Below are 23,090 nucleotides of genomic sequence, written 5' to 3' on the forward strand. Positions count from 1 at the left end.
TAAGGGGGGTGGTAGGACAGGCTTAGTGCCCACAACTAACATGGCGGAGGGAGACGTGTCACGCGGTCATATAGGAGGAGCAACCTTTTCGGGGGGAGTATATAAGCACGAGGAAGCGCGGCCTACTTTCTTAATGGAAGCTGAGGGTGAGATTGGCGGTTGTGTGTGAGCTGCAAGGTCCTGAAGGGAAATGAGTACAAGCGGTTTAGTACATATGGTACATATAAATAGTTATGTATCTAATGTGCTCTTCACTGTGTGTTTTCCACCAGTGTTGCATTGGTGTGCTCCACAGGCTTTTCCCTCCATGACTTTGGATGCTCAGTGTGTTTGGTGGTTGCTTAGCTCAGCATCCTTTATCTTTTACACATTGATCTTATTTGATTGCCCTCTGTCTTGGCTGCCTGTGGCAGGGGGTGACATGATAGGACCTTTCCAGCGATGCCCCATTGTGGTGGCCATGAGCTTGGAGGACAATGGCACAGGTGGCAGCTCTGGAAATGATGATTTGATCAGATATACTAGTCTGGGTCACCAGTCTATGAGTATAGAGGCGATTCTGATCCAAGAGCTGCAGCCAAAAGGAGGGTTACGTTCCCTTGGGGTGCTATTGTCTGGAACTCTTCAATGCAGGTGTATATGGCTGGTATGTTGCAACTATTATGCAAAGGTTCTTTAAAGAGGACCTGAAATCAAAGCTTTCTCTTTCTTTGCTCTGAAAGATATGCAACAGCATAGCCGAATGTTTGTTACTGCTGCTACAAAGCCTGCGTTGGCCTCTATTCATAAGTAGTTTCCACGTGTAGTGACAGTCTTGGTAAATTACCAACTAAAGTATGACCATGGCCACATTCACAATGTTATATTACCCTTTGTGGAGAAGTGCAGAAACAGGTTTGTAAAAATTAGATATTTTAGAGGTAAACTCCCCCAAAAATATTCATAATGTGCATTTTATACTTATTTTATCACTTGCAAGTACCTTGTGCTATATTTCACTTTACATGTAGTCTAGAGCAGTGTTTTTCAATGTTGGGCTCTATTCACATTCATTAACCTCCCTGGCGGTATAATTCCTGTGGGAGGGTTTTTTCACTTTTTTTTTTTTTTTTTAGTATGTAGCTAGCCTAGCGCTAGCTACATGCTTCCCCCCCTCCCTGCGGCGTCCCCCTGTATCTTCCGATCGGTGCCGTTTGCCCATAAAGAAATCCCTTTCTGAACGGGATTTCCTTGAGGGCTTCCCCCGTCGCCATGTCGACGAACGGAGTGACGATCCACCCCATAGCGCAGCCTGGTGGCAATTGGCCAGGCTGCGCAAGGGGTATTCGGGGGGGCACTATATCAGGGTGGGTGGCGGCGATCGGACCAAACACGCAGCTAGCAAAGTACTAGCTGCGTGTTTGGGGGGGAAAAATTATGCAAATTGGCCCAGCAGGGCCTGAGGAATTCTCCGCGGCGGGTTACCCTGTGTCCAGCACGGGGTTACCGCTAGGGAGGTTAAGGCTACTTTCCCACTAAGACGGTGCGTTAGGTGCTACGTTAAGGTCGCATAATGTGCACCTAACGCAACGCATAGTGGGGTTGTAGCTGGACGTTACATTGAGCTGCGTTAAGCGGCTCTTCACACGTCCTGTGATGCGTACTCTTGGATGCATGCGGCATCACGTCCCGCCAGCCAATCGCCACACAGAGCGGCGCTCCAGTAAGTAAACCCTGCACGTCACACCGTGCAGTGAATATTAGCCATGAAGATGTCCTCCTCCAACACTACTGAGCATGTGCGCACAGTCTAACGCGGCTTAGCCGTGCATAACGCACAGCATGCAGCACATTCAACTGACGTCCTACGTTACAATGTAACGCAACGTGGGCACTGTGAACAGCCCATTGATTTTTCATTACAGTGCGGTGGGCTGCGTTACAGGCTGCCTGTAATGTCTCACTGTGAAAGCAGCCTTAGCGGATGTGGAAAACTACTTGTAGGAAATTTGCGACCAAAATAAGACCTTGTTAACCTACACAACATTTTCCTTGTGTGGAAAATGTGCGGGAAAAGTGTGCAAATGATGCGGAAAATTACCGCAACCGTCGGTAATTTCTGTAAAAGATTCAAATTCACAATGAAAATGGATGCATTATTTCAGATGTGATTTTTGTCTAAAAGTGTCTGAAAAAATTTCACTGCTTTTAGACAATAGAGGGCTCTAATTACAAAGCATTACTGCATTCGGTAATGCTGAAAAAAAAAATCTGATTTTTACCGATAACCTTTCCACATTCCGATTCATCAAACCCATCTCTGCACAGAAAATATTGCCGACTGGTGAGGTAAATTACTGAATTAATTGCCTCAAAATTAAATTCACAAAGATTTGGGGCCCGTTACCACTTGTTGCCACACGCGGCAGTACTTCCGGGTGTGCGGGATCGCAGGCGAATCCCAGAAGCCATGCCATGCACGGCTATGGGATTCGCAGCCTCCCGTGCGAAATCTGTGGCCCGTGTCGGACGAATCGCTAGGGTACTGACCAAAAGTGTTCAGTAATTTTCTCCAGCTCACAGCAGCTGATAACTCTCTCCCCATGCTGTCTCTGTGTGGCCTTTGGGGGGAGCCAGGCAGCCAATAGGGAGAGCCACACAGCCCTGCTTCTCACGCTGATTTGAAGCAAAGGGTTTTCTGGTGAAGGGGGAAATTTTCAAAAGCCATCCCTGCATCCCTTTAAATGTCCTTATTTGTATTGTAGCACAGTAGAGCTCCCCTGGTGGCTGTAGCACATCTAAAGGGATAACAGGGTTGCGCTACACACAGTTTCCTGCTCGGCAGCTGACCTGCTACCATGCCCATTTTTAGGGCTGTGGGGGCGCTGTAAAGGAGGGGGGAGCCGCGGGGAGGGCAAACCTCCCTCTCCCTGGGCCGCCCTCTGTGCTCCCCCATCAGATGCAGAGTAATTAGCGCAGCAGGAAGCTCTGTACACAACTACTCACCTCCCTGCTTTCCACTCGCCGTTGATCTCCTCTCGGCATAGACTCTGATACACATGCTGCTTGCTTTATTGGGGGGTGGACCTACCTAACCTATACTGGGGGAAGCTGCCTATCTAACCTATACTGGGGGACACCTACCTAATCTAGCCTATACTGGGGGGCACCTACCTAATCTAACCTATACTGGGGGGCACCTACCTAATCTAACCTATACTGGGGGGCACCTACCTAATCTAACCTATACTGGGGGGCACCTATTTGATCTAACCTATACTGGGGGACACCTACCTAATCTAACCTATACTTGGGGGCACCTACCTAATCTAACATATACTGAGGGGCACCTACCTGATCTAACCTATACTGGGGGGCACCTACCTATCTAACCTGTACTGGGGGCACCTACCTATCTAACCTATACTGGGGGCACCTACCTATCTAACCTATACTGGGGGCAGCTACCTAATCTAACCTATACTGGGGGGCACCTACCTAATCTAGCCTATACTGGGGGGGCAGCTACCTATCTAACCTATATTGGGGGGCACCTACCTAATCTAACCTACACTGGGGGGGCACCTACCTAATCTGACCTATACTGGGGGGCAGCTACCTAATTTAACCTATACTGGAGGTTCTTACTTATCTAACCTGTATTGGGGGCACCTACCTAGCTAGCCTATACAGGTGGCAACTATACTGGCTACCTATATTGCAGGCACCTACCTAAATAACCTATACTGGGGGCACCTACCTATCTAATCTATGCTGGGGGCTACTATTCTGGCTACCTATATCAGAGGCACCCACCGAGCTAACCTGTAGTGGGGCACCTACCTATCTAACTTATACCGGGGGCGCCTGCCTATCTAACCTATACTGGGGGCAACTATACTGGCTACCTATACTGGAGGCACCTACTTGGCTAACCTATACCGGGGGCAACTATACTGGCTACCTATACTGGGGGGACCTATACTAAGTGCAACTAGACCTGGCTAACCTATACTGCGGGCACCCATACATTGCTCAGGGGGGGGGGGGGGCAATTTTTTAAACCCTCGCCCTGGGTGCATTTTAGCCTAGTAATTGCACTGCCTGCTACATACTGGTAAGTCACACTTACTGAGCAGGGATTAGTAAATTGGTTTGTTTGGTAAATTATCAAACTTCTTCCTCATGGGGGAAAACATTAGTGAATTTGGAAAAAAAAAGTGCTGCCACGGATGTTTCACACCGGCTAGACTCGTTCAAACGCTGTAACGCTGTTATTTACCCTTCAAAAAACATGAAAAGCTTAGCTGTTTAAATGCTGGCATTCTTAAACGATTTTAATGGCTTTTAGGAGAGTGTTGCATTTTCTGGACTTTTGCTGGCTTTTGCAGGAAGTGGGTGTAGGGAAAGGTTGGGTAATTTATGGGCTTTCATTGGCTTTCACAGGCTTTTGCTGGCATTCAAACGCAACACCAGCAAACGACTTCTAGAAGCTGCATGTTGCTTTTGAGACAAGATGCCGGGATCTACTGATAGGCTTTCATGAAAGCCTGTAAAATCTACTAAACGCTCCCATTCACTTGCATGGGGCGGTAGTAGATCTCTAAAAACGTTACTTTTAAAGAGACTCTGCAGCGACATTAAAAATCGCTTTTTACTTTATAATCAACATGGGCATGTCTGCCCCTGCTAAAACGCCGCTATCCCGTGGCTTAACGAGGAGGGGTCTTTACCCCCCAAATCCCCTCCATGGTGCCCGGGGATCGCTTACTGTTGAGGCAAGGCTAATGGCCGCAGCCCTGCCTCTCAGCGCATCTATCAGCGCATATCTCCGCCTTCGCCCCCGCCCCTCTCAGCCTACCTTCACTGAGAGGTGCGGGGAGAGGCAGAGCTCCGCCGGCTGATAAGACGCACATGGGGGCAGAGCTACAGCCGAAAGCTCTGCCTCCATGAGCAGCAAAATCCAAGTCCAAGTTGGTCGTGGATTTTGCAGGGGGTGGGGGTAAAGACCTCGTTTAGCCGCGGGATCGTGGTGTTTTAGCAGAGGCAGACATGCCCATGTTGATTATAAAGTAAAAAGCAATTTTTAATGTCGCTTCAGAGTCTCTTTAAAATGCCGTTAGCCTCTGGAGCATCAAGAGGCTTAGCTCTTGGCTAAAGGTGCGTACACACATGCGATTATAGTCGTTTGTAACGATCGTTCCCCGATCTTTACCAACGACTATCGTTACAAAAAACGAACCACCGACTATTAAGGCAAACGACGAACGAGCCAAATCGCTACAAAAGAAAGTTCTGTCTCTGCGGATTTTAACCAACGACGATCGTTTGCAAAAGTAGTACATCGTTGGAAACGGTCGTTCGTACTAGGCTTGACATGCGCATTTCACTATTTCTCCCTGAAACTTCTCTTTTTTATGCACAGGCGCAATAGTTGCTTTACGTGATGTAACATTCGTTCTAACGATCAGATCGTTACACACCTTTTAAAACTAACTTTACTTAGGTCGTTCTTTCATCAATTAAAAGTTCGTCGTTCTTAACGAACGATTGTTGTCTCATGTGTGTACGTAGCATTAGTATCTAACTTTTTTGTTCCTCAGCCTTAAAGAGACTCCGTAACAAAAATTGCATCCTGTTTTTTATCATCCTACAAGTTCCAAAAGCTATTCTAATGTGTTCTGGCTTACTGCAGCGCGTTCTACTATCACCATCTCTGTAATAAATCAACTTATCTCTCTTTTGTCAGACTTGTCAGCCTGTGTCTGGACGGCTGCCAAGTTCTTCAGTGTTGTGGTTCTGTGATGCATCTCCCCCCTCCAGGCCCCTCTCTGCACACTGCTGTGTGTTATTTAGTTTAGTGCAGCTTCTCTCTGCTCTATTATCTTTTACAAGCTGGATAAATCCTCCTCTGAGCTGGCTGGGCTTTCACATACTGAGGAATTACATACAGGCACAGCTGTCTGCACTCTGCAGGAAAAAACAGCCTGACACTTCAGTGGAAGATAGCTGCAGGGGGAAAGAAACACACAAATGATCTCTTGAGATTCAAAAGGAAGGGTGTATACAGCCTGCTTGTGTATGGATGTATTTTCTATGTGTGGACATGCTTTACATCAACCTACTTCCTGTTTTGGTGGCCATTTTGTTTGTTTATAAACAAACTTTTTAAAACTGTTTTTAACCACTTTTAATGCGGCGAGGAGCGGCGAAATTGTGACAGAGGGTAATAGATGTCCCCTAACGCACTGGTATGTTTACTTTTGTGCGATTTTAACAATACAGATTCTCTTTAAGAGCCTGCCTGTTACGTCCAGGAGTTTCCCATAGAATCCTACAGGCCAGTTTGCCTGGAAACGCAATCTGCCTCCAAGTTTCAACGGATCATCAGAACAGAGATCAGTGCACAGGACATACTGCTTGGGTCCCTACTGAGCGACCTGCACTGTCCTTAGAAGAGAACGAATATTTGTTAGTCATTCGTGGTAAAATTAAACATCAGTATAGGTTGCCTTAACCCACCCAACTCCATAGACCAGTGTTTCTCAAACCTGTCCTCATGACTCCAACGGTGTATGTTTTGCAGGCAGTCTCACCTATGCACAGGTGGGGTAATTAGTGTCTCAGCTACATGAAATCCACCTAGCTGAGACACTAATCGCCCCACCTGGGCATAGGTGAGGATGCCTGCACAATATTCATCGTTGGCGAGTCATGAGGACAGGTTTCAGAAACACTGCCATAGAACATAACAGGTTGATAAACTTATAGGCAATTCAGTGTGCGTGTCTGGAGATCAGCAGGGGCGGGGCCTGCACATCTCGTGCACTGTAGTTCTGCCCCATTGCAGGCGCCCCAATTTAATTATGTGGCACAGTGTGGTATCGAAGGGGATCAAAGTATGAAATGTTGACCGCAGACTGATTGATGCCATGCTTAGGCAGCCCAAATGCGCCCACATATTTATATTATGGCTATCATTCATAAAGCATTCCCGCATGAGGAAAAGCTGAAAACAGCTAAATTTACCGAGCACTTAGCAAAATGTCCATTCATAAAAGCTGTTACCGCATGAAAAGCTGACATACCCGAGCAGTGCGATAAATGACTGCCTTGTGCAGTTATGTTAACACATGTCAATTCATAAAGATTAGAGCAAGCGGTGTCAGCACAGAGAATATCTCTTCCTTGGCAGAGCTGATAAGCATGGGGAGAACAGCTAAGCTAATGAGACAGACCTCCCAGGCAGCAGCAGTGAGAGCAGAGCAAAAAAAAGGCATTCCGGAATACCCAGGCTGTGTTTTTAACCCCTTGGGTACCTGTTTTCAGATATATTTCACATCAGAAAGCCTGCATGTGTAAAATGTTTTTGAAGTTCTTCTAAGCTGTGGCAAATTAAATAGATTGTTTAGAAAGACTAATAGACAGATTCAGTGCAGATTCAGGGCAAACAGAGGTCGATTTAAAAAAAATGCACATGTAAAGGGATGCTGGGGCTGCCTCTTCTGTAGTAACGCTGTCTCTGGAGGAGAAAATGTATCAACTCGGCAGCTTCTAGTGTTTCCGCAAGCCTACCACCTGCCTAGAGCCAGCCTAGTTCGGGAAAATACCGCAGTGCTATCGCAACTGTAAACATTTTTATGAATGAGCACACAGAAGTCTAAACTACCGAATGCGGTATTTTCCTGCACAGATTTTTTTTTTTACCTCACTGTTTTATGAATGATAGCCAATGTGGTGGTTGTGGCTGAGAGTGCACACGTAGGGCTGTAGGGAGTTTTACTACTTATATGTAGTATAAAAGCTTACCTACAAGATTTGTTCATAGGATTCAAAATCTGTATGGGTAGCACAGCGGCGTAGTGGTTAGCGCTCTCGCCGTGCAGCTCTGGGTCCACAGTTTGAATCCCAGCCAGGGCACTATCTGCAAGGAGTTTGTATGTTCTCCCTGGCTCTGGGTGGGTTTCCTCCCACATCATAAAAACATACAGATAAGTTAATTGGCTCCCCTCTAAATTGGCCCTAGACTACCCTACATGATGCATACATAGACATGGCAATGGTAGGGATTAGATTGTGAGCTCCTTTGAGGGACAGTTAGTGACAAGACAAAATATACTGTACAGCGCTGTGTAAGATGTTGGCACTGTATAAATACTAAATAATCTGTAGGCCCTCCTACTACATAGTAGTAAAATTGGTTGTGTATGCACTCCTAAGCTGGCCAAGAACTTTCCAATTTTTAGTGAGGAATCGTTTAAGTGAACAGATGCAATCGAAAATGTGATACTGATGCAACTAACCAATCTGTACTTCCATAACAACTGATTACAAAAAATATTTTTCTGTTCGACAAAATTGCCATGGAACGATCATTTATAGAATAATTCTCAGCTGATTGGTTACACCAAAGTGTTTCTGCCAATCGAAACAATTATCGATGGAACGATTTCTTCGCTAAAATTGGACTGTTAGTGGCCACCTTTAGTCCAACGCTTTGATCTGGTGAAGAGGCTGACTCTGTGCCTTTATCCGCCCAACACCACCACCTAGCAGCAGCCATTTTTACTGTTGGACTATGTCCAGCATTGGGGCTATACTGGAAAGTGTGAATGTTGGTCATAATCTGACACAGAAAGGGTTAACTCCTCCCCCTTGTTTACAGAATAACCAGACTTGAGGCTTGTGCATGCTTGCTGCTTTGGTCATAGTTGGTTCAGGGATTTTACAAAGTGTGTATGGGTTTCCCTCCTACCCCCACCTCAGATCTGCAGATTAGCAGCCATGCTCAATAGCTATTGTTTCACCCCCTCCTCAACTTTCTCCTGATCACCTTCCCTCCCCTTCCTTTGTTTTTAGGGCAGAACATGCTGTTTGCCAGATAGCTGAGTACCTTGTTTGTTCAGGATACTTCCACACTATAGGCATTGGAATAGGATCACAACAGTGTTGTAAAGTCACATTGCATGTTTGCAGTACAGTGTGACACATACAGTACATTGAAAGTATGCTTCACTGTAAGTACACATTGGCTATCATTCATAAAACTGTGGTCGGTAAAGTAAATCTATGCAGGAAAACACCGCTGGCGGTATTTTAGACTTCTGGCTGCTCATTCATAAAAATGTATCCAGCTGCGATAGCAGTGCGGAGATTTCCCGAACTAGGCTGGCGGTAGGCAGGCGGTAGATTTGCGGAGACACAGGAAGCAGCCGAGTTGATACATTTCTCCGTGTTCTGCTCTACTGCAGCTGCCTGGGAGGTCTGTGTGTCTCCATTCACTTACATTGGTATCGCCACATCAGAGGGAGCGGTACTTCCCGACCTCACACCGCTGGCGGTATTCTTTATGAATTAACATTTTGTTACATTTGTTACGATAATCACCGCACAAGGCGGTGATTTATCGCTCTGCTCGGTAGTGTCAGCTTTTCATGCGGAAAGAGCCTTTATGAATGCTGAACTTGCTAAGTGTTCGGTAAAGTCAGCTGGTTTAAGCATTTCCGCATGCGGAAATGCTTTATGAATGATAGCCAATGTCTGGTAATTGTGCTGTGCATTATACCGATGGAACCCCCTGCACCGCTGATGTGAACGTCCATAGAAATATAATTGTGACGCAAGGCGATCACATCATCTGTTGCAAGGGACGGAGTATGAGGAGCCGTAGGGACGGTTTACACTGAGGGGGGGTGAGTTTTGCGGGACGCGTACCACCTCTTGCAGAGATGTGAGCACACATCCGAGTCCCTTTAGCTGTGCCATGCTCTGCTATAAGGATTCAAATGCATGAAAAGGAAAAACTGCTGCATGCTGTCCAGAATCGCTCAGGCATGCGATTCCAATGGCATGCTATTGCTGGAATAGGCAGTTTCCCATGTGACTCTGATGCGGGAAACGCATATACTGCACAAGTAGTAATGGGCTGTAAAGGTTTGTACACCCCATGCAATTTTCACTTCATTTTCCATCGAGCAAATGATCGGATAAAAATACAGCCAACTGATTACCAGCAAAGGATTCCAAGCACAAAATCGATTGTAAGAAGATCGGAAAATATCGATCAAAATACTGACTATCGTTCTGTGTATGTCCAGCAGATTACATTTTGACAGTTATTGAATCGGAATAATGATCAGATATCTGATCAGAAGTCGAAAAATTGAAATGTGTGTATGCTAGCTTTGTCTATATCCGATCAGTGTCAGATCTGAATATTCATTTGATAATTTGCTTTAGTAGTAGTTGCTTGAAGGTAAAAGTGTGTGGTGTGTACCAGAGCTGATAAAATCTAAACGTTTTATACATACCTGGGGCTTCCTTCAGCCCCATGCGCACACGGATTGCTCCCACCCCACGGTCCTCTTCGGTACCGGGTCCCGTAACTTTGGCCAGTCTGCGCAAAAGTGCACCTTCTATGTATCATATGTAGGGGGCGCAGAGTGGCCTCGACTGGCTGAAGTTACGGGACCCGGTACTGAAGAGGACGGCAGGGTGGGAGTGATCCGTGCGCATGGGGCTGGAGGAAGCCCCAGGTATATTTTATCAGCTCTGGTTTCCTTTAAGGTGCCCCATACATCTATAGACTTGGTGGCCGGTCGACCATCTGATTCAATAATTATAGCATTGGATGAAAATCAGTGCTGCCAAGTTCCTGCCCAGTCAACGATGTGACCAGTTTTGGGCAGTAACGGCAAACGATATCTGGATAAGCAAAGAAACCCCCAGCACTGTCCTCAATGTCCAATGTCACACCGCCAGTGTGCAGTATACTCTACCTCTCCATGTCTGCCGCTGGCTCTGTCCATATATGTGCATGACGCGGTTGCTGGTGAACACGTGGGCATGTGATGACGCACACAGGCCCACTTTACTATGGCAACCACGTGGGGCGTGTATGGACAAACCCTGGGGCCAGTGGCAGGCATGGACAGGTAATATAGACTGCACTGGGGGGGGGAGGGGGGGGGGCAGCATTGGGCCAGTGAGGCTGGCAGATGCTGTCACAAGGCAGATTCTGGATCAGTTACAGCATGAAATTGATCGGGGAAACTGCCTGCAGTGTATTGGCAGCCAACAGATCTCCCTAATCAGATTTGATTAGAGAGCGATTTGTCTCCTGGTCGAACCTGCCCATCATTGCTAGACGTATGGCTACCATTAACCAAGGGAGCTATCAGGACGGAATGTTTGACAACCATTACTGCAGTTCTAGTGGAGTTTAACAGTTTTGCATTAAATAAAAAAAGTTTAAACTGTTTAAAGAAAGGTTAAAAATGGATGTTTAGGGGAGTTCAGCATTTTGTGTTTAAACAAATGATTTTTTTTTAATGTAAATTAACCTCAAAATAAACCTTTGTCTCCTGCTATTCTTATGGCAGATTAGCTGTATTGTGTAGCAGTTTATACTATTTACATGTAAAATGTGCACTATATCTACTGTTGCAATACTGAGCCTCATGTGGTGTCCTCCTGTGTGGTAGTATCTGATTGTAGGCCCACACCCCTGTTTACCATACAATCCCCCTTCCTGCCACCCATTTCCATGCTGGAGTATTTGACTGGGGGTTTTTTGTAAACTTTTTTTATGTAAGGCAGGTTGGTTGCTTGGGCTTAAAGTTGGCCATTATTATTTATTAGATTTATATAGCGCCAACACATTACGCAGCGCTGTACAATAAATAGGATTACAGGCAGTAACAGGGGTAACAGAACAATACAGGTAATAGGCAATAGATACAATACAGGTAATAGTAATAAGATACACAACACAATGCAGATAGTACCATGCCAGATCATACACTGGAGTGGTAGTGGTAAAAATAACCAGTTCCAAATTCTGGGTAAAGTGCACACAGTTATGTATGATACACAAGGGGAGAGGGCCCTGCCAAAGGCTTACAATCTGGAGGGAGGGGCCATACACCAGGTGACTTGGTGGTTATAATCAAATTGGTTGAAAATCGGTGCCGCCAAGTGCAACCAAAATTGGTCACATTCTCAATTGCGCATTCTGCAAAATGTTGTGCTGACTTGCTTGATCGGGTGCATGGTGGGAACAGCGTGCAATTTCCAGATCTACTAATCCCCAGACGCTGTGCCCGCTAATGTAAATGTCCCCCGTGTAAAGTAGACGTTACCGGTCTGCGGCCTGCGCTTGTCCCTCCGCTGCTCCGGGTGCATTCTCCTCTTCATACACACCACGTGGTTTCCTAGTAAGGTCGTGTGTGTGTGTGACGTCTCACGCGTGTCCTTACTAGGAAACCACGTGGGGCGCACGTGTATGCGGAGTAGGAAGCCAGCGGGGGGACAAGCGCAGGCCGAATACAGGTAATGTATACATGGGGCACGGGTTGGGACATTAACCTTAGAGGGGCACAGTGTCAGGGCGAACAGATGCGGCGCACAGGCCCGATTCCGGATTGATATCAGCATGAAATCGATCAGGAATTGGCCTGCGGTGTATATGGGCAGCTGACAGATCTCTCATCAGATTCGATAAGAGATTTGCTCTTGGTGGAATCTGCCCATGTGTCACTAGATGTATGGCTACCTTATATTTTGTCGTCTGATCAATTTTCTATAGCATATTGTACATCACCCACTGTTAACTGATGAATCTTAAAGAGAACCCGAGGTGGGTTTGAAGAATATTATCTGCATACAGAGGCTGGATCTGCCTATACAGCCCAGCCTCTGTTGCTATCCCAAACCCCCCTAAGGTCCCCCTACACTCTGCAATCCCTCATAAATCACAGCCACGCTGCTGACAAACAGCTTGTCAGAGCTGGCTGTGTTTATCTCTATAGTGTCAGTCTGCTGCTCTCCCTGCCTCCTGCAGAACTCCGGTCCCCGCCTGCATCCCTTCCCTCCCTGCTGATTGGAGGGAAGGGACGGGGGCAGGGACCGGAGTAATGCAGGAGGCGGGGGAGCAGCTGAGACTGACACTACAGATGTAAACACAGCCTCACAGCACGGCTGTGATTTATGAGGGATTGCAGAGTGCAGGGGGACCTTAGGTGGGTTTGGGATAGCAACAGAGGCTGGGCTGTATAGGCAGATCCAGCCTCTGTATGCAGATAACATTCTTTAAACACACCTCGGGTTCTCTTTAAGGCTCGTACACACATCTGACGATGACCCAGGGTGAGGCGGACATTTGGCTGGCCGGCGTCCTGTGACTTTTATATGCTGCATACTGCGTTGGGTCCCTGTCACAAGGGCCCTTACGTGAGTGATCTTTTACTGGGAATCTTTTGGAAATACATTAAGACAGATACGCTTAGATGAGTTTTTATATTTTTCATGCATGCTACCATTGGGGGTAGGATTATCCAAGTGAGTGTGGACATCACAGCGTTGAATCAGAGGACCAGCAGGGAAGACACCGGCCGCTGGTCGCATGATGCCTTGTTTCAGACCCTGTAATTTAGGCCTGACACAGTCTGGTAAGCGCACTGTGTTTTGTGGTGCATTGCTGGTGGAGGAAATTTGAGATTGGCGCTGAAGTGATACATCTGGTCTAATGCCAAAAATATGTAATAGTTTTTCTGCACTCGGTAACTTTGTTGAATGAATCTATGCCAGGATAGTGTTTGTTTAATGCTAATCTCTTATTGGTTGAGTGGAGGGTCCAAGGGTGGGGTTTTTTTTTTGGGGGGGGGGGAAGGGAAAGGTGGGGGGGTGGTATGAGGTAGGGTGAAAATCTTGTGTATCATATGCAGCAACTTAACTACTGTACTTTGTTTTTTTTTTTTTGTACACTCGTATTGTAGAGCAAATGCTTAGAGGTGTCGCCTGAGAGATGGGCATGTGACACACTATGCAGGTGTCTTTGTTAAAATATGTTGGAAATGTTCAGTAAAACACGTTTAAAAAAAAAAAAAATAGGTTCATTTTGTGTCTGCTTTATCCCACCACCCAATAGCGTTCTGTTATACACCAGAGCACATTAATGGTTCCCCCAGGTTTCATCTCAATAGATGTTGCTTCTCCAGGGCCACTTTGCAGTATTAGAGGCAGGGGAGCAATACCAATTGGGAGGGAAGACATAGAGGGCCTATTAGCTGGGGCTGTGGGCAATTGCTCAGTTTGCATCTGTAGGAGTGCCGGCCCTGCATAAATGTATCTCTGGTCCCATCCAAGAGTCCCAGTGTCTGCTTCCTGCAGGGCTGTGGAGTTGAGCAGTTTTTGGGTACCTGGAGTCAGATGTTTTTTGTACCCACTCCATAGCTTTGCACAGGCTGTGGAGGCAAGGAGTAACAGTACCCAATTTTGGGTATCTGGAGTCGGAGGTTTCAAAAACTGAGTCGTCGGATGATTTTTGTAGCGACTCCACAGCCGTGGCTTCCTGCCCGTTCATGCGAGTTCCCTTCTTAGGTAACTGGTTTTGTTTTACTAGATTACAGTTGTCCATTAACCACCCTGGCGTTCTATTAAGATCGCCAGGGAGGCTGCGGGAGGGTTTTTTTTTTTTATAAAAAAAAAAACTCTTTCATGCAGCCAACTGAAAGTTGGCTGCATGAAAGCCCACTAGAGGGCGCTCCGGAGGCATTCTTCTGATCGCCCCCGGCGGCCAGAAGTAACACGGAAGGCCGCAATGAGCGGCCTTCCGGGTTTCGCTTACCTCGTCGCCATGGCGACGAGCGGAGTGACGTCATGGACGTCAGCCGCCTCTGATCCAGCCTTTAGCGCTGGCCGGAACTTTTTGTTCCGGCTACGCTGGGCTCAGGCGGCTGGGGGGACCCTCTTTTGCCGCTGCTCGCGGCGGATCGCCGCAGAGCGGCGGCGATCAGGCAGCACACGCGGCTGGCAAAGTGCCGGCTGCGTGTGCTGCTTTTTATTTGAGCCAAATCGGCCCAGCAGGGCCTGAGCGGCACCCTCCGGCGGTACTGGACGAGCTGAGCTCGTCCAGACCGCTCAGCAGGTTAAAGTGTACCTTACGGGAGAAAGTGTGCCTAAAGCTGGCCACTAACAGTCCAATTTCTAGCGAAAAATCGTTAGAGCGATCAGAAATTCTGATCGGATGAAAAATCGTTCACTACACCATCAACTAACCAATCATTGCTTTCTATCTATCACGACCACCAAGAAAATCCAAATTTTCGTTCGACGAAAATTCATTCGGGCGACATTTTTTTCACTCGTTCATAATCGATTGTGTCCACCAATGGAGATTATTTACAACCAATCCGATCAGAATTTCTGATCGCTCGAACGATTTTTTGCTAGAAATTGGACCGTTAGTGGCCAGCTTAAGGGATTCTCACCTCAGTAGTGGGAAGTCTCTGGATCTACCAGCTTCTCCCATCGTCTTCTGCAAAAACTGTCAACAAGGGCTTGTCTACAGCTCCTGCATAAGCAGTTATTTCTACAGAAGCCTTTGTGACCACAAATAAAAAACTCTGGTTACAGCCTCCTCCTTTTCTGTCGCCACACCCTCCCTTTAGATTGTAAGCCTTTGGCAGGGCCCTCCTTCCATGTGTATTCTTCTATGAGTAAGGACTGATAGTCCGAAACATGTCAGCTCTGTACGCTTGCCATGGTTGTTCTTGGATACGTCCATAATAAAGGATTTATGTTTTACTGACAAGTGCGGACCTCTCCTCTTCTTCCTAGTACATTGGATTTGCTGCCCAGGTCGAGTACTGCAGTAAAGAGTGGTGGAGTAGAGCGGTGTTCACCTTGCCCTGTATACCTGTATTCTACTTTGTTGTTCATCCTGCCCCAGGGTTGGCCCGAGGGGGAGGCTAAAAAGGCACCAGCCTCTGAGCGCCGAGGGCGGCCTTTCTTCCCTGAGTGCCCCCCTTCGCACGGTGATATGCAGAGAAGAAGCGCAGGTATAACTCACCTGGGAGCTTCAGCATGTGTTCTCCCCATTGCAAAGTCCAGCGCCTACTCTCTGATGTCCTCTAGTGGCGCCTCTTATTACTGTGCCACTTGAGTCAGAGAGGTGACGCTGAGCTGTGCAGCATGGAGAAGACATGCTGAAATTCAAGTGGTGCACAGGACTAGCTAATGCAGCATCAATGAGGTGCTCAAAGCCCATCAGCATCAACTTGAAAGAGAAAAAGCAGCTGGGTACTTCCAATGAAAACACCGATTTATTGAATGCCATTAAAAATCAATCCATTGTACAAACCACAGCAGCATAGGAGAGAGGGTAAAGCATGTAGGGAGGTTGACAGCTGTTTCGCACTTACTCAAGTGGATTGCTTCATCAGACTAATTACTGTGCAGCATGGAGAAGACGCGTGATCGCGTGCAAACCTTCGCTTATCACGTGAAGTAGTGCTGTTTGCGCTAACCTTTGCGTGTGGCAGCTTGCGTGATAACTGCTGTCTGTGATAAGTTATCACGCTTTAGAAAATTGAGCCCTATATGTAATTTAACGGAAGTCTTTTTCGCAATGCACTGCTATGGAAAAACGCATCCCAACATGTAATAACGCACACTAATGCTTACCAACGCAATGTAAAAGGGCCCTAAGTTACCATATCACTAAGAATTCAGAAGCAAAAGATTCAGTTTTATCATTCAAAACACACTGGTCCTTTCTGCCATCATTAGTTTTATTTAGTAAGAAAGTAAAGCAAAGTAAGGAAACCTGAGATTGGTGTATTAATACTTACCTGGGGCTTCCTCTAGCCCAGGCTTGGGCAAACTTGGCCCTCCAGCTGTTGAGGAACTACAAGTCCCACAATGCATTGCAGGAGTCTGACAGTGGCAATGCATTGTGGGATTTGTAGTTCCTTAACAGCTGGAGGGCCAAGTTTGCTCATGCCTGCTCTAGCCTCATGAAGGTGCATGGGCTTCCTCACCGTCCTCCCTGCCTGCTCTGTTCTCGTTGACTGTAATCTAGCGGGCCATGCTCTCCTGCGCATGCTCGGGTGTGTGATGGGGGCCACGCATGCGCAGAAGGGCATGACTGGCCAGATTACCGGAGGGCTAACGAGAGAACGGAGCATCTGGAGAGGATGATGAGGTAGCACATACACCTCATGGGACTGGAGGAAGCGCCAGGTAAGTTAATACACCAATAATGTACAGCTCGTGTACACTTTGGATGATAATATAGTTTACAGACTATTTTTAAAGCATTTTACAAGAGAAAAATACAAATATTTACACAGAGGAAGTTGGTTCCCAGAGAGAGACTGTTGCTGCTACAAAGGCACAGTTTGTGCAATTTACTGGCACAATTCTGATCTGCCTCAGACTGGATGCACACTTAGCAGTGCGGGAAACGTGGTGTTTTTATGCATATGCGTTTGCATTGCGGTTTCCATGTGTTTGCAGCTTTTCCACACATGCGGTTTTCTATTGCGTGTTATGCAAATCACTAGGAAGACAACAGGAAGCGGAAATGCATCATATTTTTTTTTGTTTTAACTACGTGCTGACTGCTCCATGGCAATTGGTGTGAGCAGTGCGGCAGTCCCAGGAGCGCTCCACGCCCACATTCTTCTATGGGGCTAGCAGGAGATCGCACGCACACTGCACGCATCTCCTGCTCGGGGTGCGGAGCCCTACCTTCAGTCTCCATCCGGCGATCGCCGCTCAGACTGTTAGATGGCAAAACCGCCGCTGCGATCTAAGGCAGCACTGTACTGGGGGCAGCCATGTGACACGGCTGTCCCCTCCAGAGTGTTGGCGGTGTTCCGCTGTCATAGGCTGAAGCCTATGACAGCCGATCACAATGATTGGCCAGCGGGGGGAGGGTGGGTGGGGTATTCAAAAAGAAAAAAATAAACATTTTTATTTAAAAAAAATAATAAGATAAACACTGGAGGGGATGATCAGACCCCACCAACAGGAAGCTCTGTTGGTGGGGGGAAAAGGGGGATCGCTTGTGTGCTGTGTTGTGCGGCTCTGCAGCTTGGCCTTAAAGGGAACCTTAACTGAACGGGGTGGTAAAGAGTTTCACTTACCTGGGGCTATTACCAGCCCCCTACAGCAGTCCTGTGCCCTTGGCGCCGCTCTGGAATCCTCTGGTCCCCCGCCGTCACTTAGTTTCGTTTTTGACGACTCACCAGTCGCCGGCCGATTCACCAATGCAATTAGCGCTATTGCGTTGCGGTCCGCAATAGCGCTAATTACATTGGTGAATGCGTCCAATAATATGCATGGCGACTGGTGAGTCGTCAAAAACTAAACTAAGTGACAGCGGGGGACCAGAGGATTCCAGAGCGGTGCCAAGGGCACAGGACTGCTGCAGGGGGCTGGTAATAGCCCCAGGTAAGTGAAACTCTTTACCCCCGTTCAGTGGCGTAGCTTAGGAGCTGTGGGCCCCGATGCAAGTTTTACATGGGGCCCCCCAAGCACTCTATACATAACAATGGATATGGCGCGGAAAAACCTGCCAATGACAACTACAGTGTCAGAGGTGCAAGAAGGGGATGGGGAACAGTTTGTTAATGATTACCACTATTCAATATATCTATAGAAGTTATTATTATGGGTGCAGGACCAATAGAGAGCTAATGCTGAAGTTCAGGGAGGGCCCTACGGGGCCCCTCTGGCCCAAGGGCCCCGATGCGGTCGCTACCTCTGCACCCCCTATTGCTACGCCCCTGCCCCCGTTCAGTTAAGGTTCCCTTTAAAGGGGAACTGAAGTAAGAGGTATATGGAGGCTGCCATATTTAATTCCTTTTAATCAATACCAGTTGCCTGGCAGCCCTGCTGGTCTATTTCTCTGCAGTAGTATCTGAATAACACCAGAAACAAGTATGCAGCTAGTCTTGTCCGATCTGACTTTAAAGTCTGAAACACCTGATCTGCTGCATGCTTGTTCAGGGGCTATGGCTAATGGTGTTAGAGGCAGAGGATCAGCAGGGCTGCCAGGCAACTGGTATTGATTAAAAGGAAATAAATATGGCAGCCCCCGTATACCTCTTACTTCAGTTCCCCTTTAAAGCTGCAGTGGCCCTATTAAGCTAATTAACAAAAAATGGCCCCGGTCACTAGGGGGGTTTAACACCGCGGTCCTCAAGAGGTTAAAAACACATGAAAAACACATTACATTGTGTCACCGTTGACTTTAATTATGTGCGGTTTTTTTTTTTATGCGGTTCTGAAAAATATAAAACAAAACCAGTGTTTTTAAAAAGGCATGTGTTTTGTTTTTTTTATACGCGTTTTTTGATGTGGCCCATTGACTCGTTTTCCACAACGCTAGTGTTTCTGCTTCATGTGTTCCCAGCCTAGGCTGAATTGTCTTCACCATCTTTAGTACTACTGTACTGTAGTGTGAAGAACCTGCAAGGCCTGCAGAGGACTCTCTGTTTGTTTAGAAAGAACCCCTCCCCCATCCCCTCAGCTCTGTGTGGAGGGGTGGAACACAGGTGTCTCCATGGTTACAGGTTAGCCCTGCCCCATTACATCACCGCAGCAGTTCCGGCTCCTCCTCCTGCCCACTTTGATTGACGTCACACCGGGACTACATTCTGGCGGAGGAACACAATGTCTCGGTGCTGAAGAAAACGGTTTTCCCCGATTCACTTTTATTTTCCGCCGGTGACAACGGGGAAGATACGCACGGGTGAGCGAACTGCAGGCTGAGGAACGGCGCACCGAAACACGCGATATTCCACTGCGGACAGTGACGTCATATCCGGAAGTAACTGTCGCTTCGGAGCGAGCCAATCACAGAGCGCTGCCGTTTAAATGTCCCCTCAGCTACCTGGCGACAGTGTAGAGTGACTTGGGGGGGGCGCATAGAGGGGGCTCTATTCTGCCCTATACCTGGGGGGGGACTTCTCTGCTCAGTGCTGTGCTGGTGGCAGTGGCCAAGAGCACCTGCCACTACCAGGGGGCAGATAGAGGATACTTGTCAACTTCTGCCAGGAGGGCATAGAAACTGGAAGTGTTGGTAGTTCCACAGGAGCAGATAGATTGGGACAGCCCTGTACTGGGAGTTCATGAAGAGGAACTACAGATACTGAAGTGGACCTGTACCTCAACAGCAGGGGACACCCAGAGCCAAACACTACCCCTGTGCTTGTGGCATCTATCTGGAGCCTGGAACCCTTTGCCTGTGGTACCCAGAAGCTGCCATTACCTTCTGACTGACTCAGTGGCTCTGTCAGTCTGACTTCACCAAGGATAACTGACTACTTGTGGCACTATGGGCACACAGGATTCTGGTAAGTCTAACTATGCCCTAATTCTTCCCTGATACCTCCAGCCAAGGAGGAAGTCTGGTTTTCATTTGTATAGCTCTGTCATATTCCACAATCCAGAGATCACTGATCAATTCACATCACTTTCCCCACCAGAGGAGCTTACACTCTGTCCCCACCACTATTATAATCATTATTTATTTATGTAGCTCTGGCCTACAGTTCTGCATAGAGATCACTGGTCAATTCCTATCAGCTTCTGACAGGTGGCTGGATGGTGTAATGGTTAAGGGTTCTGACACAGGAGACCTGGGTTCGAATCTCGGCTCTGCCTGTTCAGTAAGCCAGTAGGAGACCTTAGGCAAGTTTCCCTAACACTGCTACTGCCTATAGAGCGCGCCCTAGGGACTGCAGCTCTGGCGCTTTGATTCCGCCAGGAGAAAAGCGCGATATAAATGTTATTTGTCTTGTCTTGTCTAATGTCCTCAACATAGGCACACACTATTATTATTTAGTATAACACTTACATGCTCCACAGTGCTGTACAGACAACAGTTGCCCATCCACACCAGTCTGCACCATAGTATAACGTTCTCCCCACAGTCGCACGTTCCTGGTATTATATTTTTATGGAGTTTTACGGCTCTGATCGATTCCTATCAGTCCCCGCATTAGACAATATTACACTAAAATCTTCTCCCCATAGTTTTGCACTATAATTATCCTATAATAATTGAGACCTATTCCACATTGCTGTACAGAGATTACTGGTCTATTCCCCGTTTCCCACCAGTGTGCACCAGTCAGCTTACACGCTAATGTCCCCACCACAGCTGTACAACACTCCACTGTGTTTTTGATTACAGAAGAAATTCTATGCCCATGAGTCTTAAAAGGAAAATGTGGAGACTTCATGCATAGGGTCCTGGTGGGACCGCAGTATGGCTGCATTGCTGTCTAGGTTGCAGACAGCTGGGTAGACTCCATTAGTCACATGTCTGTGTGTATTTGCTCTTGTTGTGGCGGTATTGTTGCTGTGAGATGCGGGAGACCTGAGTGTTAACTCTCTCCCTGCCACAGCTGGCACTTCCTCCCTGAGATGTCAACATGCTTTTACTTCCCATTTTTATTAGCACCTCACAGCCATGAGTCAGGAAATGGACACAACCCAGGTTTCGGGGGGTGATGTGAATCCTTCTCATGGCTGGGACCAGTCACAGGGAATATATTCATGTGGGGTACATGACTCCAGGGTGATGCCATTACAAAAATAAGAGATGCTCTTTCAGCGGCAGCAGTGGTTCTCATTGGTTAAGCCAACAGTTCAAGCAAATATAAGTGATGTAATCTATTATTATTGTTTTAATTTTTGCTTTATTTATCGAACTCCAACATGTTCCGTATTGCTGTACAAAACAAATAGTAGGGAGCATAGATACATGAGAAATTCAAAACTCTGTACAGTCAGGACATCCAGCAATATACATACCGGTACATAGATGATGTGTGGTATGAGACATGAGTAATATTGGTACACATTCACATGATGATAAACTATAGCAAAACAAGAAACAGGAGGAGCCCTATGGCTAATTTGGCCCTGTGTATGACTTCCTGTGTATGGAACCTAAACTGAGAAGGATATGGATTTTCCCTTTTAAAATAATACCAGTTGCTTTGTCTACTCTGCTGATCCTGTGTCTCTAAAGGTGCCCATACACTGGTCAATCGATTTGCGATCGATAATCGGCTCAATCGATTTTGTGGCAGATTTCGATCGATTTCAATCTGACATGCTGCAGAATCTAGGTCGATCTGCTGAGAATGCTTATCATTTTGCATTGGACCTTATGGAAATCTGATGGCAAAAAAAATCCATCAGATCGATTTTCAAATCTATTGGAAATCTGTTTCTAGTAAAAAAAAAAATGTTCCTAAACACATCAGATCAGAGGTCTGTCTGCTGCTAATCTAACGAGTGTATGGCCTGCTTAATACTTTTAGCCACAGCCCCTGAACAAGCATGCAGATCAGGTGCTCTGACTGAAGTCAGACTGGATTAGCTGCATGCTTGTTTCAGGATAGTGTAATACTAGGTACACACCATACAATTTTCTGTTAGGTTTTCTCTTAGATTTACCTGCCAGATAGCTTTTTTTCCATGTTGTAAGTAAATCTAACAGAAAATTGTATGGTGTGTACCTAGCTTAAAGAGAGTCTGAAGCGAGAATAGATCTCGCTTCACACCTCATATATGGCAGGGGCACGTGTGCCCCTGCTAAAACGCCGCTATCCCGCGGCTTAACGGGGGTCCCTGTCCCCCCAAATCCCCTCCGTAATGCGGGGGAGCGCTTCCGCATAGAGGCAGGGCTAACCGCCGCAGCCCTGCCCCACGCGCGTACCTCCGCCTCCCCCCCGCCCCTCTCAGTCTACCTTCACTGAGAGGGGCGGGGGAGAGGCGGCGATGCACGTCTGATAGACGCGCTGAGAGGCAGGGCTGCAGCCGTCAGCCCTGCCTCTAGGAAGCATATTCTACGACCAACCTTTGCGACCAACTTTTGCGGGGGGTGGGTTGGGGGGTCAGAGACCCTCGTTTAGCCGCAGGTTAGCGGCGTTTTAGCAGGGGCACACGTGCCCCTGTTATATATGAGAGCTGAAGCGAGATTTAGTCTCGCTTCAGTGTCTGTTTAAGTGGCTGGATAGTGTAATGGTTAAGGGCTCAGTCTCTGATACAGGCGACCTGGGTTTGAATCTCGGCTCTGCCTGTTCAGTAAGCCAGCACCTATTTAGTAGGAGACCTTGGGCAAGTCTCCCTAACACTACGACTGCCTATAAAGCGCGTCCCAGTGGCTGCAGCTCTGGCGCTTTGAGTCCGCAAGGAGAAAAGCGCGATATAAATGTTCTGTGTTTTTGTTTGTTTCGTTTGTGTAATTCAGCCACCACTGCAACCAAAGAGATCAGCAGGACTGCCAGGCAACTGGTATTGTTTAA

The 23,090-nt window shown here is 47.2% G+C and overlaps 1 protein-coding gene and 1 non-coding gene across 3 annotated transcripts in view; both read left to right on the forward strand.

The window, feature by feature from the left end:
* Positions 1-153: 153 nt before the first annotated feature.
* Positions 154-568, forward strand: LOC137542629 (small Cajal body-specific RNA 2). Its single transcript, XR_011025506.1, has one exon. It is a non-coding gene; the product is annotated as a small Cajal body-specific RNA 2 (non-coding RNA).
* Positions 569-19,403: 18,835 nt separating this feature from the next.
* CEP95 (centrosomal protein 95) overlaps positions 19,404-23,090 on the forward strand; it is an 88,352-nt gene continuing 84,665 nt past the window's right edge. For both annotated transcript variants that reach the window (XM_068262241.1, XM_068262242.1), the window contains exon 1: positions 19,404-20,123. In XM_068262241.1, the coding sequence (XP_068118342.1) occupies positions 20,105-20,123 (19 nt within the window). In that variant the 5' untranslated portion in view covers positions 19,404-20,104. The remainder of the gene's footprint in view (positions 20,124-23,090) is intronic.

Source organism: Hyperolius riggenbachi, chromosome 12 (assembly GCF_040937935.1).
Source record: "Hyperolius riggenbachi isolate aHypRig1 chromosome 12, aHypRig1.pri, whole genome shotgun sequence".
Taxonomy (NCBI): domain Eukaryota; kingdom Metazoa; phylum Chordata; class Amphibia; order Anura; family Hyperoliidae; genus Hyperolius; species Hyperolius riggenbachi.